Source organism: Mustela erminea, chromosome 6 (assembly GCF_009829155.1).
Source record: "Mustela erminea isolate mMusErm1 chromosome 6, mMusErm1.Pri, whole genome shotgun sequence".
NCBI lineage: Eukaryota > Metazoa > Chordata > Mammalia > Carnivora > Mustelidae > Mustela > Mustela erminea.
The window spans coordinates 128,015,555-128,030,604 of record NC_045619.1 but is presented as its reverse complement, the minus strand read 5'-3'; the positions used below and the strand labels follow the sequence as shown (position 1 = coordinate 128,030,604).

The window sequence follows — 15,050 nt, the reverse complement described above, 5'->3', positions numbered from 1 at the left end:
CCTCCTCAGATTGCCTTGGTTCCTGGATGAGGCATCCCTGAATTTGGCTCTGAGATACTGGGCTGTGAGTACAATGGTGTCTCTGTTCTCAGCTCTGAAGTCAGAGCGAGGCGTGGGGCTCGTTGGTTGGAGATTTAGTAGGCTGGGTTTTCTAGCAGTTATTTTATGTTGTTAATGACACACTGATGCTTAACTTCCAGAGTTTAGCGGGTTCAATATACAATCTAGTAATTTTGATTTAAAAAATGCAATTTCGCCTTATGATCTAATATCCCCTTGGGAGCTCATAAAGGCTGGTATTTTCTTCCTGCAGCGGATGAAAAGCTCTTACTTTAAACGCGGCCCTCTTATCCTCCTAGCTGGTGCTGTGAAGTGGCATAAATTCATAGGAAATGTAGGAGCTAGGAATCTAAATTTTACCTTACTGGGCACTATTCTGGTACCCTAATGCAGAACACAAGTTTCCCTGCTAGGGTTTTGGGTGTAAAAGCAGGAGTGAGAATCCAGGGACTGTTGAGGATTTGTTCTTCCTGTTTCACAATTTTATCAAATTCTTGAGACGTGAGACATTGGTCCTGTCGGCCAGCACGTGCAGGACCAGTGGGCAGCCAACCGGGCCCAGCTCTGGGAGCGCCTCACCTGAAAGTTCCAGCTTGTCTCCGGAGGCATCGCCCTTTGGTGGTGGGCCCACGGCTGGTGGCATCTCCAGGTTTGGAATTGACTTCATGATATTGGCCTGAGCTTCTTCTAGCAGCTTCTCGAACTCTTTCCCGTTATAGTGGTCCAGATTGTGCCTTTTCTCTTCCCATTTCCTTTCTGCTTTCTGAAGGAAAATCACAAGGGAGGGAAGTTTAGCAACCAGAAGGGAAAGCTAATTAGAGATTTCACGGCGATGGAGGGGGCGGTCTGGGGTCCATGCTGAGGGACATGTTTGCCCCTCAGACAAACCTGCCTCTGGGCTCGCTGCCACGGAAGCTGACATGACTGACATTCGTTCTCAGAGAAGTGAGCTCGGAAACCCAAATTCATTTGTTAACTGATTATTGAGCACTTACTTACTGCTACTCTCCGAATAGTAATAAAAAGGACACAGGTATGTGCCTTCCAAAGCACGCATCTCACAACCAGGTTTCTGTCTTGAAACCAAGGGTTTTCATGGAGGAGATGTGCAACTGGACAGGAACAAAACCAAAACACTCACTGGGAACAAAGACTCCTACGTCTGCTTTCCACATCTGCCTAAGAACAGCTCTATGGCCTGTGGGTCAAACGTTCTTATGTCTAAAATGGGCTTTTTTAGATTACGTCTGAGCTCCACCAAGTTCTACGGTAGGGAGAAATACATGAAATGCATTTTAAAATACCCATGCGTTTTCGAAAAGAACATTTTCCTGTGATTTTGGGGTGGCATAGGAATCATCCCAGATGGGCAGAGGGAAAATCAGCACCAGGATTAGTAGAACCCCACAATGGAAGAATGAGGAAGGACAGAGGAGATCGCTTTCTTAGCACTCTTTAGCCAGAGGACGCTGGGGCCCAGTGAGGCGAGGATCTGCCCAAGAGTCACGCTATCTAACCCCGAGTCTCCACCATCATCATCCTCACCAAACCCTCCTCCGCTTTGTCTTTCCTAACATTTATTTTCATCTGGCATACACTGGTTCTCGATCTCTCCCTACAAGCAGGCACGTTTCTTGAAAGCACGGACTTTGGCCCTTTGGTTCACTGCCTGCCCCAGAGCCTGTGAGGACCTAGAGCATAACGGGGCTCAGATCCTGGTTGTGAAGCAAGTTCTCCTCAGCCGTCAGCAGCGGGGTGGGCAGGAAAGGCCCAGGCCTCCTTTCTGCAGATCCGGGCATTTTTTTTTTTTTTTAAAGGTTATTTATTTATTTATTTGTCAGAGAGAGAGAGAGAGAGGGAGAGAGAGCGAGCACAAGCAGACAGAATGGCAGGCAGAGGCAGAGGGAGAAGCAGGCTCCCTGCAGAGCAAGGAGCCCAATGTGAGACTCGATCCCAGGGCGCTGGGATCATGACCTGAGCCGAAGGCAGCTGCTTAACCCACTGAGCCACCCAGGCGCCCCAGATCCGGGCATTTTTAACAGACTCTTAAGTTCCGAGGCCCCGTTGCCAGGACGGTGGCCAAGGCAGCCTGAAGAGGTTATTTTTCTCTTGAGACCTGAATTATCCCTGTTGATCTGTGAGAGACGCGAGACGGTCAAGGCCATGGTCTGGGGTCAGGACCGGAGGACGTACGAGGCAGGAGGAAGGAGGAAGCAAGCTGTCCTACTCGGGCACGGACACCAGCCCTGGGTAAAAAGACTCTTTAAAGAACATGGCCTGGTTTCTGTTCTGTGACGTTAAGGCCTAGTTTTCTCTTTCCACTCTGACTGCCTCTGCCTCTCACCCCAAGCCTGTGCTCATGACTTCTATCCCGAACCCTTAATCCTAGACCCACCACCTGAATCGACTCTTTTGTCTCAGAGTGATTTTTTGAAGATGCTATTTTTTACCGCCGGTCCGAGCAGCAGGATATTTTGGATGCCCACACCCCCTCGGACTGCCTTGCAAGCTCCCCGAAATCCGGATCCAGCCTGTCTTGCCAGCCTCATGGCCCCTGCCTTGTTCCCTTAAACAGGTTCCTTCAACAGCTTGACTTGTGACTCCCTTTGCTCTAACACTCCTCTGACCCAGCCTGCCATTGCCACCCTGCTCTGCTCACCCAGGCTCTACAGATTTTTCGAGACTACCGGCAAACGCTTTGCAGGCCTGCATTCACCAGGGGGATGCCTGAGCCGGCACGCACTGGCCGGGGACAGCCGACTCACATTTCTCCCCAGTTGTGTGCTCCCCAATATCCCGCTGTTAACTCGAAATTGGCCATGGGAAAGCACACCACAGAAATGGGTCATTTTACAAATCGGGGAGTTCCCCGCACCCCCTCCCGAGAGCTGGTTGTTAAACACTTCCCAGGACACCAGGGTCACACTATCCACCGTTCTTGAAATCTTAATCTTTCTCTTAATCCGGCCATTGAAACCCATGGATAGGGCTACAAATCTATCTGCGATCCTTATGCACATACATATATGACCTTGACAACCAGACCATACGCTCTTTAAGGGAAAGGACCAGGTGTTATTCCTTCATGAGGGGCTATGAGAAATGGAAATAGGACCCTACCTCAATGGACACCGCCCTGTTCTTGGCACTCACGCTGTGGATCTCCTCGATGAACAAGCTCTGCATGGTGGAACCGTTCACAGGCGTCTGTGGGGACTGCGGAGCCTGAGCGGACGACGGCAGAGCGGAGGTTCCCTCCTGGGCGGCGGCGGGGGGGCCGGCCGGGTGAGGACCGGTCCCCGCGGGCAGGTGCTGGGCGGGGTTCAGCAGGGCGGCGGAGTGCTGGGAGGGCTGGACGACCACGGGGGAGCTCTGTGCGTGGTGAACGGTCAAGGGCACCACTTCCGACTTCACGTCGCCGGGGACTCCTGCCGCGTGGAGGGGCTGGCCCGAGGCGTGGGGCGCCTCCTCCTGGCTCTTCAGGACTTCGGCGGCCGTGGCCTTCTCCATCGCCACGTACTGAGCGGCCTGGGCGGCGTCTGTACCTTTCAAGAGTCCGTCGGTGACGTGTCTGGGAGAGGAGACCAGGCACAGCAGCATTAACTCTTACAAGGGGCAGCCTGCATTTTATTTGTATGCCATGAACTTGAACGCTGTGTCATCCCAAAGCCAGACAGGCTGTTGCTGCAGAATTAAGATGTTCGAAAACCCCGAGTAGCTGCTCAGTGTTGAGGGTTTCCATAGCAACTTCCTAATGCCCTCCGGTTGTCTCCTGGCTGCCTCTGGTAGCCGCTTTCTCAGTCCTTCCCTTAAGATAGGGTCTGTCTCTCCCTTTCCACTAGCTCGGTCAAGCCCAGCCAGACACCGTTTCGTCACTATTTGCGCGGTGGCAACACACAGTGAACACAGGACCCTAACAAGAACTCCTGTACCCAGTCCTGGGAACAGTCCTGGCAGAGGGACAGCCCTCAGGCAGGCTCAGTTCCAACCCCCGAAGCTTCCTGCTCCCTCCAAGCGCTCCTCCTTTCACTGCCGAACCCCTGCGGAGGGCAGCTCCTGCAGCGGACCCCTGAACAGCGTGGGCTGGGTTAGGGTCCTGACCCCCTACACGGTTGAGAATCACAGTAGAACTTTTGCCACCCCCCCCCAAAAAAAACCCAACTGCTATTGACCAGAAGCCTAACCTACGATTGACCAGAAGCCTTATCTAGATCATAAACAGCTGATTCACATATATTTTGTACGTTATTGCTGTAGTCTTACAATAAAGGGAGAAAAGAAAACATTAAGAAAATCAGAAGGAAAAGAAAATGCATTTAACAGTGTTGCCCTGTATTTATAAAAAAAAATGTACACAAGCGGACCCGTGCAGCTGAGACCCGAGTTGTTCAAGGGTCCGCTGCATTCTAACTCCTTGGGTTTGCTCTTCATGTTGTTCAGCCTTGTGTGATCAGGTTGGTCCACCTGGACTCGATCAAGCCTTTCTGCAAGGGTCGACTGCGACTTCAAATCTTGCACGTAGGTTAGTCCTCAACGTCCTCTGCTTTTTGGGGTCTTGTCACGCTATTTGTTGATTTGGATGTTGCTTTGGGGTCAGGCCAGACCCGTGCCTGAATGTCATCATTCCTGCCACGTTCTAGCCATATGATGCTGGGAACCTCACCTTTCTGAGCCTCACATAGTTTTCTATAAAATGTAATAAAGATGAGGACCAGGACAAGAGCATGAGAATGCCTTCTAAGGCCTTCCTCGCAGGTTATAGTTAGGATCAACGTAGTTCTAGGTCAGACAATGTCCAACTTGACTGATAACCTTTAATCGGTGCCTCGATTTGTTATTAAAATGTTTTCTCTCTCTCTTTTGATTTGGGAAAAGAAGACCTTGCCTTTGTGACCCTCCTCTGCTACTCACTTCTGTTTCTTTTACTGACCCTGTTCCTTTGATCCCCAAGGATCCCCAAGGATCCGTTCCCCTCTGTCTCGTGCTACCGTGCCCTTTCTTCCACTGCCACGAGTCATCTTCATGAAGGCAACTTCGAGCTCTAGATCTCTCCTTCCACCTGCTCCCCGCCCCCGAGTTGGGCAGCCCCACACCCCAACACCGTCTCTCGAACTTCCCAGCGCATTTCTCCTAACTGAAGGCCTCTCTGCTCCCGAAGCGAAGGAGGCTACGAAAATATTGTGAGCCATTCTTCAACTCTAACGCGTTCCTGAAAAGAACCACCTTCAAATGATTAAAAAAAAAAAAAAAAAAGAAGAAGAAAGTTTACCAGGTTTGCTAATGTTAAGCCCTAGGCACTGCCAAGTGCGGCAAAGACTCGAGACCTCCGGTCACAGCGCAACGGAGTAAGTGCGGTGGGAAGGAGTCGCTGCCTCGCCTCAGGACGCTTCCCCACCCCCCAGGAGGCCCGGTTACCTCCGCAGCATGGTCAAGGTGTCGGTCATGCTTCGCACCCTCTGCAGGAGACTGTCCAGCCTGTGGGGCTCCTCCTTCAGAAACCGCACCGCCTCCACTTCGATGCGCAAGATCGCTCGCATCTTGTTCTGTAGGGTTGGGAATTCTCCTGCAGGCCAAGAGCCAGAGGGTGAGCCGCAGGAGAGGCAGGACGTGGAGCCCCCACCCCGCGAACGCACTGGACAGGCTCGGAAGCGCGGGGCTCACGCGCTCCACACCATCTTCGGGAGGCAGCCGCCTGTCATTAGTGTCCCTTCATCCTGAATCTTACAGGGTATTTAGGGTACTTGCCGGTTTCGTTCAGTGAGGCATCCTCGGTGCCTAGAACGGTGCCTGGCACACGAAGGTGCTTGCGGACTATGTGCACGCACACAGGCATGAATGATGCATCCTTCACTACTGGACAGATTTTTAACACCCCCCACCCCACAGGAGACGGGCTCCGGACTCCTCCCATCAAGCAGGAGGCTCACCTTTCAGGGTAGCCACGGCTTCCCCCACTTGTCGCAGGAGGAAAGCCCCGTCTTCCACGTCTTTTAGAGTGACCACTCGGCTGGCGGATGTAGAGTCCTTCTTCAAGTCTTCAACAAAGTCTTCCAACTCACTGTGAGGGGCAGGGGAGGAGCAGACCAGCAGATGGGGGTGAACACCGGGTCCACAAGAAGAGCGGCTGCAGTAGCCAAGGGCTTGTCCCCGCCTCCCCTTGCCTTCTGCTAAGATGGCAGCTCACAAGAGTGGCTTGGTCTGGCTTAAATATTCTGCTGGGGTGTAAGGCAGGTGCAAGGGAGTTTTCCCAGGGCATGTTCATGGGGACATCCCTTCTTTGTTTTTTATTTTATTTTTTCTTTATTTATTTCCGGTGGGGATACCGATGCCAACTAAGGGACGGGGGTTGTGCACTTTGTAATGTGACACAGGGGATCAACTGTATGCGCTGTAGCGGGGCAAAAGGAGGGATCCTGATGGGTTTAGATCAGCCTTCTCAACTTGGAACTTGGTATTTGGGACTGGATAATCCCTCCTTGTGGGGGCCTGCCCCGAACAGTGTGGGGTGCTCAACAGCATCCCAACCCTCTAGCTACTAGATGCTAGTAGCACCTGCCCCGAGCCTGTGACAAACAAGGATGTCTCTAGATGGTGGGAAATGTCCTTGGAGGAGGGGAGGGGAGGGAAGCAGACTTGCACCTGATGGAGAACCTCCAGCTTACACTGATGATCTCATCAATAAGGACTGACTTTCCACTCTAAGCTAAAGAGGAAAAATGATCACAGATCTGATTTCTGGTGTGTCTGTATGTGTAGGAGAGTGTGGAGAAACACCCCCCCCACACACACACACAGAGCCCCCCCCCACACACACCCTAAGGTATTGCTAGAGTTCCAACAGAACTGAATTAAGGTCTTCCGCTTCAAAACGCAAACCAACCAACCACCCAACCAAATGACAACATCCTGTCTCCTGGGCACATTACTGACCCTGTCCTAAACACATGTTCCTATCACTTCCATTTGCCTGTAAACCTGACAACAGAAAGCCTCTCTCTTAAAGAAGGTGAAGGAAAAGGATGTTGAGAGATGAAGAACCACTAGGTGGCAGTAAGCGACCAACATTCCACCTGCTGCTGGAGTAGCACTTAGAGCAGGCGAGGAAGACAGTGGATCTCGAAGAAAAAAAAAAAAAAGGAAGGAAGGAAGAAAGAAAGAAGAAAGAGAGAGAGGAGGAGAGAAAGAGGAAGAGAAAGAGAAAGAAAAGGAAAAAGAAAAAAAAGGAAAAGAAAGAAGAAGAAGAAAAAAGGTCTGCCCGGGCCCTTTCCTCAAAGTGGGCGCGCAGGTGGGAGTTACGGATGGCACAGCCACTGCAGGAGGGACCCAGGGGGATGCTATGCATGTTTCTCAGGAGCCTTGGACCAAACAACAAATTCATCCGCCACAGAGAAGCAGGATGGGGCTTTCGGTGACGTCTTTTATTCTGTTAGGGAAAAGGGACCCACCCAGCTGCCTGTGATTCCTTCAGATGAAATGATGCAACTTTAAACCAAAAGCGAAAGCCTTTTCCGCTCCCGGTCCACACCGTGAACTACGGAGAGGTAACCGGTGTTCTGTGTCCCACCCACAGAAACTTCCTACAGCTGCCACATCCCTGAGGGGAGGACCTGTGCCGTCCCTCCAAGGAGCTCTAAAAATGGCACCTACGTGTTATTTGAAATGAAAAGTTATTTTCCATTTCATCATCAAACTGAAATATTAAGAGCGCGCACAGGACACACTGTCCAATCCTTCCAAGTTTTGAGGGAAGAGCTAAGACCCAAATGTTATCACGGTTCCATTAAAAACCCACCAGCTTGCCAGGCTGTAATTAATAGTCTTAGGAGCTATCATCTGACCCAGAGTCAGTCTGCCTAAAATTCTATTTTAATCTCTTCTACACAGTGTACCTCTTGGATTTCATAACTCTGCACACAGGAGACCCCTAAATGTCACAGCTTTTCCTTTGTTGATCAGGGAATATATACAAAAGTGTATGGATATTATCGTATACAACAATGTCACTTCTGTTCACACGTTCCTGCTGTTAGAAAGCAGTCGGATCAAATGTGTTCCTTCACAACGTAACAGAGATCAGGGAGCTAAAATGAGTGCTGAAAACAATTTTTCAATATTATGTACTCAATGTGACTTTTGAGATGTGAACTCCGCTCAAAGGAATGCCAGATGTTCCCAGATGCTGTGGTTTACATATAAATCTGTTCTATTTGTTTAAGTTGCTTTTCCTTCTACCTTAGATAAAAAGAAGCATCAATTTGTTGAACTATGTTTCATCTATTATTAGAAGCCCAATTATTACTTCCAAATGGAAACCCACCAAAGAGAGAGGATCTTGATTCAACTTCTCTCCATAGTTCTAGACCCAAATTTCATTTCTCTGCCATCTGAATGGCTCACCAGCAACTTACCCTAACGTGAGGCCCAAGGGAATTTATTCTCGTGTGTGTGTGTGTGTGTGTGTGTGTGTGTGTGTGTGTGTTTAAGGACACAAGCCGGGGAAGGGAGGGGAGGGAGAGGAGGTAATGGTTTTCCTAATGTTCCAGAGTTGAAATTTCGGGCTGTCTTTTGTAAGCCGCTCTCAGTCCCCTACTTGGATCCCCTACTCAGTGCCCTGCGTTTGATTTCTCTCCCCATCACTATTTCTCTTGATCCAGGCCTTGCTGACTTCTGACTGACTGTTACTGCCATGGCTTCCCTGACATCGGTGGTTCCCTCGCCATCTGTCCTGCCCGTGATCACCAGAGGGACCTTTCTGAAATACAGCTCTGACTTCACCACCTCCTTGATCAGAAACATCAGCACCTCCTCCTCAGGCCGGCAGTAACTGTCCAATGTCAAGACATCTCGGAATGTCCTCTGTAGCTTCGTAAAAGCACGTTCTCAAGCTCCATCCAGAGACGTTCCGAACCTGGGGTTGGACCCAGGAGCTTTCACGAAAAGCCAGGGATCCGGGTGATCTCGGTAAACACAGGCCCCACGGACATCGAGCAGGCATGCTGGGCTCGAGTGTGGTCTCAGATACGGGCAGTCACCGAGCAAACGGAACAACGTTACCCACATAGGAGACACAATCGAGACCCACACTGGACCCCGCTTTCCTGGCAAGATGCATGACTCGAAGTTCTCCAAGGACACTTTGTGCCTTCCCCATCCTGAGACAGGCTGGGTCATAGGCTCCCTCTGCCCAGGAGCCCCCCACCCCCCTCCAGCCTCCACTGATGGAACCCCACCTGTCCTCCAGGCCAGCCTGGTTCAGTTTAACAAGCCACTTGTGACCCAACTACACACAGGGCCTCGCCCTGGGCCTGGGCGCACATGAATAACTTCAGGTTCAGTCTTCTTGATCCCTGGGGCCCAGAGGAATCTCTCCTTTGTGTGGGTTCACCCGGCACCTGTGAGTCATCTCTTTTGTGCTCCGCACATACTCATACGCTTGGCTTCATGAGACGAGTTCCTCAGCGGCCCCGTGCCCGTCTTCCCCGTGGGGGGCCCGCCCACCGCCCCCCACTCTGCTTCCTAGCTCACTCTCGGGCGGGGCTGCTGGTCTCAGGCTAGGATTGACGCTGAAGATGCTTTTTTCTAGGCCAGAAGCAAGAAAATGTCCTTTTTTCATCATTCAATTGGAAAACTGACGAAATATTCTGAAAAGGCAATATATTTTTAAAGACGTTTCCAAGAAGAATCTTAACACCTCGAATGAGACAACTGGGCTGTCACAAAAATGTTTCTGACAAACAGCTTTATCGCCTCACGGTGGGTGATCGACTGTCCACAAATGCATCGACTACGTAAGATTCTGGAAGCGATTTTGAGATGTCCATCAACGGTAGCCAAATTCCATTTTTGAGGAAAGTAAGAACTCTACAATTGATTTCTAACCCCCCTCTGGACGGCTACTGAGAGGAACATTCTATTTTTAATGAGACACGCAGGGTTGGCATCTGAGAAGTTCAAGCCCAAGCATCAAAGAGATTATAGAATTAACCCTTTCCATGAAGACTTCTGGACCTTCTGCTCACGGGAAGAATGCCGAAGTTGCCTCTTTGTATTCCCAACCGGGGAGATTTAAGAAGCGAATTACCGACAGCAGGAGAACGCAGAAAAATTACTATTCATGATCCTAGAAGGTGAACTCACTCTATGATAAATCTTCATTGCATAACAAAACATAGATTACCATAAAAGATGGGCCTGCCTTAGTGACGGGGGGGAGAAATGAACTGCTCGTTTCAATAGTGGGACTTGATAGATGCTTTCAATAAGAACCTCACGGAAGATGGGGAACTTTCCAGGAGGCATCTTTCATTCCTAGATCACACATACTTTACATCTGAATTCTTCTTTTGCGCTTTTAACTACCGTTGGATAATAGGAAGATGATTTTAACACCACGATCTTGGCTATTCGTTTTCATTTACTGGGATGAAAGGCAGACTTCCCTTTTATCATCGGGTCTTGCCATTTGCTTCCTGTCATTTGCTGTGCTGCTGAGCCCTACAAAGGAGCACGTGCTCCGGCTTCTCAAGAGAGGGGCGCAGGTGAACTTTCTGGGTCTGGATGGCGCTAAGCGTCCACGGAGGCCCGGAAGGGACAGGACTCTAACTTGCACATAGTAGATGCTCAATAAAGAGAGAAAGAGAGAGCACCACCGAGGAAGGGCTTTGTCGTCGGCGAGGACAGGGCCCTCCCCGGGTCACACAGTGTGACACGCGACAGGTGTCCCCCACTCACCACAGCTTCTTGACGATCCTCTCCTCCTCGTGTAGGTATCTCTGCCTCTCTTGCTCCACCAGGACGCGTTGTCGCTGGACGGGGTCCTCCAGCCTCTTCATGGTTTCAATCACTTTGCCACTGATTTCCAGCTCGGCCTTCTTCATCATGGCCCTCAGCAGTTCCTGGTTCTGCAGCTGTCAAACAAAAGAAATCAACCTCAGCTGGGCTCTGGCTGCCTGAGAGTCTTGGGAAGTGGGTCTGGGGAGACAGCCCTGCAGCTGAGTGTTTATTTCCAACGAGAAAGGGAAGGAAGTGATAATTGTACATAATATTGCTACTTCAACCACCGTCTGAGGTTCTGCTGCGAACTGACCCAACCAGACATTTGTGTCTGTGTCTGCAAAAAAACCAGGAGCCTTTCTAGACTCTGGTCAGTGCCTCGTGGGCAACAGGCATAAACTCTCATTGACGTGTTTTTATAGGGCGCAGCAGAGAACACCAGGTTTGGAGCCAAGCGATTGTTTGGGATGGTTTTGCAGATCTATAGAGGCACCTGGGAATCGTTCGCAAGCCCCGAACTAAAACACAGAACTGAGCGTGGGATAACGCAGAACCCAGTGGCCCAGGCCAACCTCCCTCTGTGAACCCGTGTGACCTCGGGAAACACCACTTTCTCTTTCTCAGTGCAAGACTTCAGCTGCAAGACTGGGACCTTTAGGAGTACTTATGGTACTAGGAGTACTTATGGTGTTAGGGGAACATCTGTAACGTTGGTGCAAGCTACTCCTTGCACCAAAATACTTCTTCCTGCCGGCTCTGGCTCCTCCCATCGCAGTGCCGGAAGTACCCTTATGACTTGGTCTTTTAGATCTCTAAGGCTTCCTTTTTTTTTTTTTTTTTTTTTTAAATTCCACCTGTAAGAGAGGTCGCATGATATTTGTCCTTCTCTGACTCCTTTCACTGAGCATTATGTCCTCACGGTCCATCCATATTGGCACAAACGGTAAGATTTCATTCTTTTTTTAATGGCTGAATAATATTCCATGGTATATATACACCTTCTTTTGATACTTTTATTTTTTAATTTTTATTATTGAAGTTGACACATATTAGTTTCAGGTGTACAGCACAGTGACAACAACTCTAGACACTCAGTATCAGTACAGTCCGTGTAGTCGCCACACACTATTGTGTCAATATTACTGACCATTCACCCGTTGACGGACACTTTGGTTCCCATATTTTGGCTACTGTAAATAGTGCAGTAGTGAACACAGGAGTGCATACGTCTGAGTTACTGTCTTTGCTCTAAAATACCCAGAAATGGAATTGTCGGGTTATATGGTAATTCTACTTTTATTTTTTGAGAAACCTCCATATTGTTTTCCACAGTGGCTGCCCAATTTGCCTTCCCACCAACAGTGCATGAGGGTTCCTTTTTCTCTATATCTCCGCCAGCAATTTTTACTCCTTATCTTTTTGATACTAGCCATTCTGACAGGTGTGAGGTGACTGTGGTTTTCATTTGCATTTCCCTGATGATGAACAGAGTTGAGTATCTTTTCATGTACCTGGTAGTCATGTGTCTTCTTAGGAAAAATATCTATTCAGATCTGCACATTATAAATTTTAAATTTTAAAACTGGATTGTTTGGGTTTTTTGGTATTGAGTTATATATACTCTGGATACTAACCTCTTATCAAATACATGATCTGCAAATATTTTGTCCCATTCAGGAGGCTGCCTTTTCATTTTGTTGATGGTCTCCTTTGCTGTGCAGAAGCTGTTTACTCTGATGTAGTCCCGTGGATTTTTTTTCTTTTGTTGCTTCTACATTTGGTCTTACTTTAAAAAATTCATTGCCAAGACCTCTGTCAAGGAGATTACCACCTGTGTGTTTTTTTTCTAGGAATCTCATAGTTTCAGGTCTTACGTGCCAGTCTTAAATCCATTTCAGAGTTAATTTTTGCATTTGGTGTAAGGCCTCATTCTTTTGCATGAGGCTGTCCCGGTCCTCCCAGCACCATTAAACTGAAGAAACTGTTCTTTCCTTATTGCCTATTCTTGGCTCCTTTATCATAAATTAATTGACCACATATATGTGGGACCATTTTTCTGGGCTCTGTATTCTGTTGCATTGATCTGTGTGTCTGTATTTATGTATTTATTTTAAAAAAGATTTTATTTATTTATTTGACAGAGATCACAAGTAGGGAGAGAGACAGGCAGAGAGAGGGTGAAGCAAGCTCCCCACTGAGCAGAGAGCCCGATGCGGGGCTCGATCCCACAACCCTGGGATCATGACCTGAGCCGAAGGCAGAGGCTTTAACCCACTGAGCCACCCAGGCGCCCCTGTGTGTCTGTATTTATGACAATACCATACTATGTTGACTCTTATAGCTTTGCCAATATATTTTGAAATCAGGCCGTGTGATGCCTCTAGATTTGTTCTCTCAGGGTGGCTTTGGGCAACTTGGGGTCTTTTGTGGTTCCATTGTGGATCAAACCCCCAGCCCTGACTACTATGAGACATGGGCATGTTATTTAGCCTCACTTGGTCTCCATTTCCTTGTCTTCAAGGATGAGGAGGGTGGATTCACCTCCCTTGCTAGAGCTTGTCTGAGCATTGAAGGAAATACTGCTCAATCTAGAACAAGTACTCAACAAACGTAGACTTGGCTCTGGACTACTTTAGCGTTATCAGTTAGAGGAGAATCTGTGTCCCTCTTGTTTATACAGGTCCATGTACCCAAAATCACGTGATCGCAGACCCCTGAAACATAGTACTTGATGTTGATGGTTGCAATGATGATGATTCCAGATGAGTTCTAAGCCTCTTGGCAATTCACTCTTTTTTTCCTGGATTTTACGTAGGCTGCTTGCATGCATAATATCACAACAGCCATGTAGTTTCCAGAGCACTCTATTTTATGAGCCTACGGAGTATACCATGTGGTTTGCACCTGACTTCCTAGCAATCTAGTCAAATACTTGAGTCCTGTTGCTAAGTCCTGCATTCAGTATTTCTCTGGGGCAGGGCAATTCTTTGATAGCATATCCATCAAGGGCATTTCTTCAGTCAGCTTTGAAGACGGTAGTTACGTTATACCTATTACATTCTCCCTAAAGTTTCCCTGAAATTTCAATGAGCTGTTACTGGTCTGTTCTGTTCTGTTTCCTGGTTTCAGGGACGGTAGGACAACTACTCTGTATCACCTCCGGAGAGTGAGGTCTTTGCCGGCTGTCCATTACTGTGTGCAAATGCTATGAGACCCTCAACTCAACACTTCTCCGTGTTGTCCAGTTTTGCTGAATACAGAGAAAACATTTCAACACGGGCAACAAGCAGAGCCACCATCCTGTTCCAGGCCCAGCTCTGTACTGGTGGGCCATCTGGAAAGAGACTGCCTGGGTTCAGTTTCTAGTTTTATCCCTTAGTAGCCATGTGACTGTGGGCAACTTTGTAACCTCTCTCTGTTTATCCATAAGAAGGGGAGATCTTCGTTCCTATCTCAGAGGTCGGGAAGGGAGATTCAGTGAGGGAATAATGTGCTTATCACAGCGTCTGGCACAAACCTGGCTGTGGGGGTGGGGCCTGCAGTTTTGTCTGGGAGGGACCAAATAAAAATGGGCCACTCTTGGGTTACCTTCTTGAATGACTCATAATTATGCCCTCATTGTTTCTGCTATTCACGTGTTTTTACTGTGGTCTTAAAAACAGCCAATATATTGCTGAAAGTCATCATGTATGGAAACAGTGCACAGAGGGTGAGTTCCTCCTTTGCTCTCTGCAGTGACAGCTCTGCCTACGAGGCACGGGGGAGTCTGGCCCTCTCCCACATTGCCTGTCTCCTCCCATTATAGGCAGCTGGCAATCCCTGCTCTAGCCACACCAACGTCCTTTCTGGCCTTCTGACCGGCTAGGCTCCTTTCTGCCACAGGGACTTTGCACCTGCAATTTCCTCCATTTCTGCAGTGACTCCAGGACAAAGGGCCGCTCACAGCAGGTACTCGATAAATATTGATACATGCACGAGTTAGGCAGTAATGCCAATGATGATGAACAAAGGAGAATCTGAAATTCCTTCCTTGATGGTAGACATATGGGCTGGCCCACAGGCTCAGATATGCCTTGGGCTCAACTCTCACGCCCGGCCGTGCTCTGACAGCAGTGCTGTTGAATATACACAGCAACACTGCCAGGTACCAAAATGACATGCTTAAATTCAATGCCATGGGTCAAATCCCACAGACCTATTTCCTTCAAAGAGGGGGG

The 15,050-nt window shown here is 48.9% G+C and overlaps 1 protein-coding gene across 17 annotated transcripts in view; it reads right to left on the bottom strand.

Annotated features, from left to right (window-relative positions):
• KIAA1217 (KIAA1217 ortholog) overlaps positions 1-15,050 on the bottom strand; it is a 291,604-nt gene that overhangs the window by 15,929 nt on the left and 260,625 nt on the right. For all 17 annotated transcript variants that reach the window (XM_032349632.1, XM_032349622.1, XM_032349624.1 and 14 more), the window contains 5 exons: positions 10,792-10,967; positions 5,988-6,118; positions 5,476-5,623; positions 3,181-3,631; positions 640-823 (listed from right to left, as the gene is read on the bottom strand). In XM_032349632.1, coding sequence (XP_032205523.1) covers positions 640-823; positions 3,181-3,631; positions 5,476-5,623; positions 5,988-6,118; positions 10,792-10,967 — 1,090 coding nt within the window. The remainder of the gene's footprint in view (positions 1-639; positions 824-3,180; positions 3,632-5,475; positions 5,624-5,987; positions 6,119-10,791; positions 10,968-15,050) is intronic.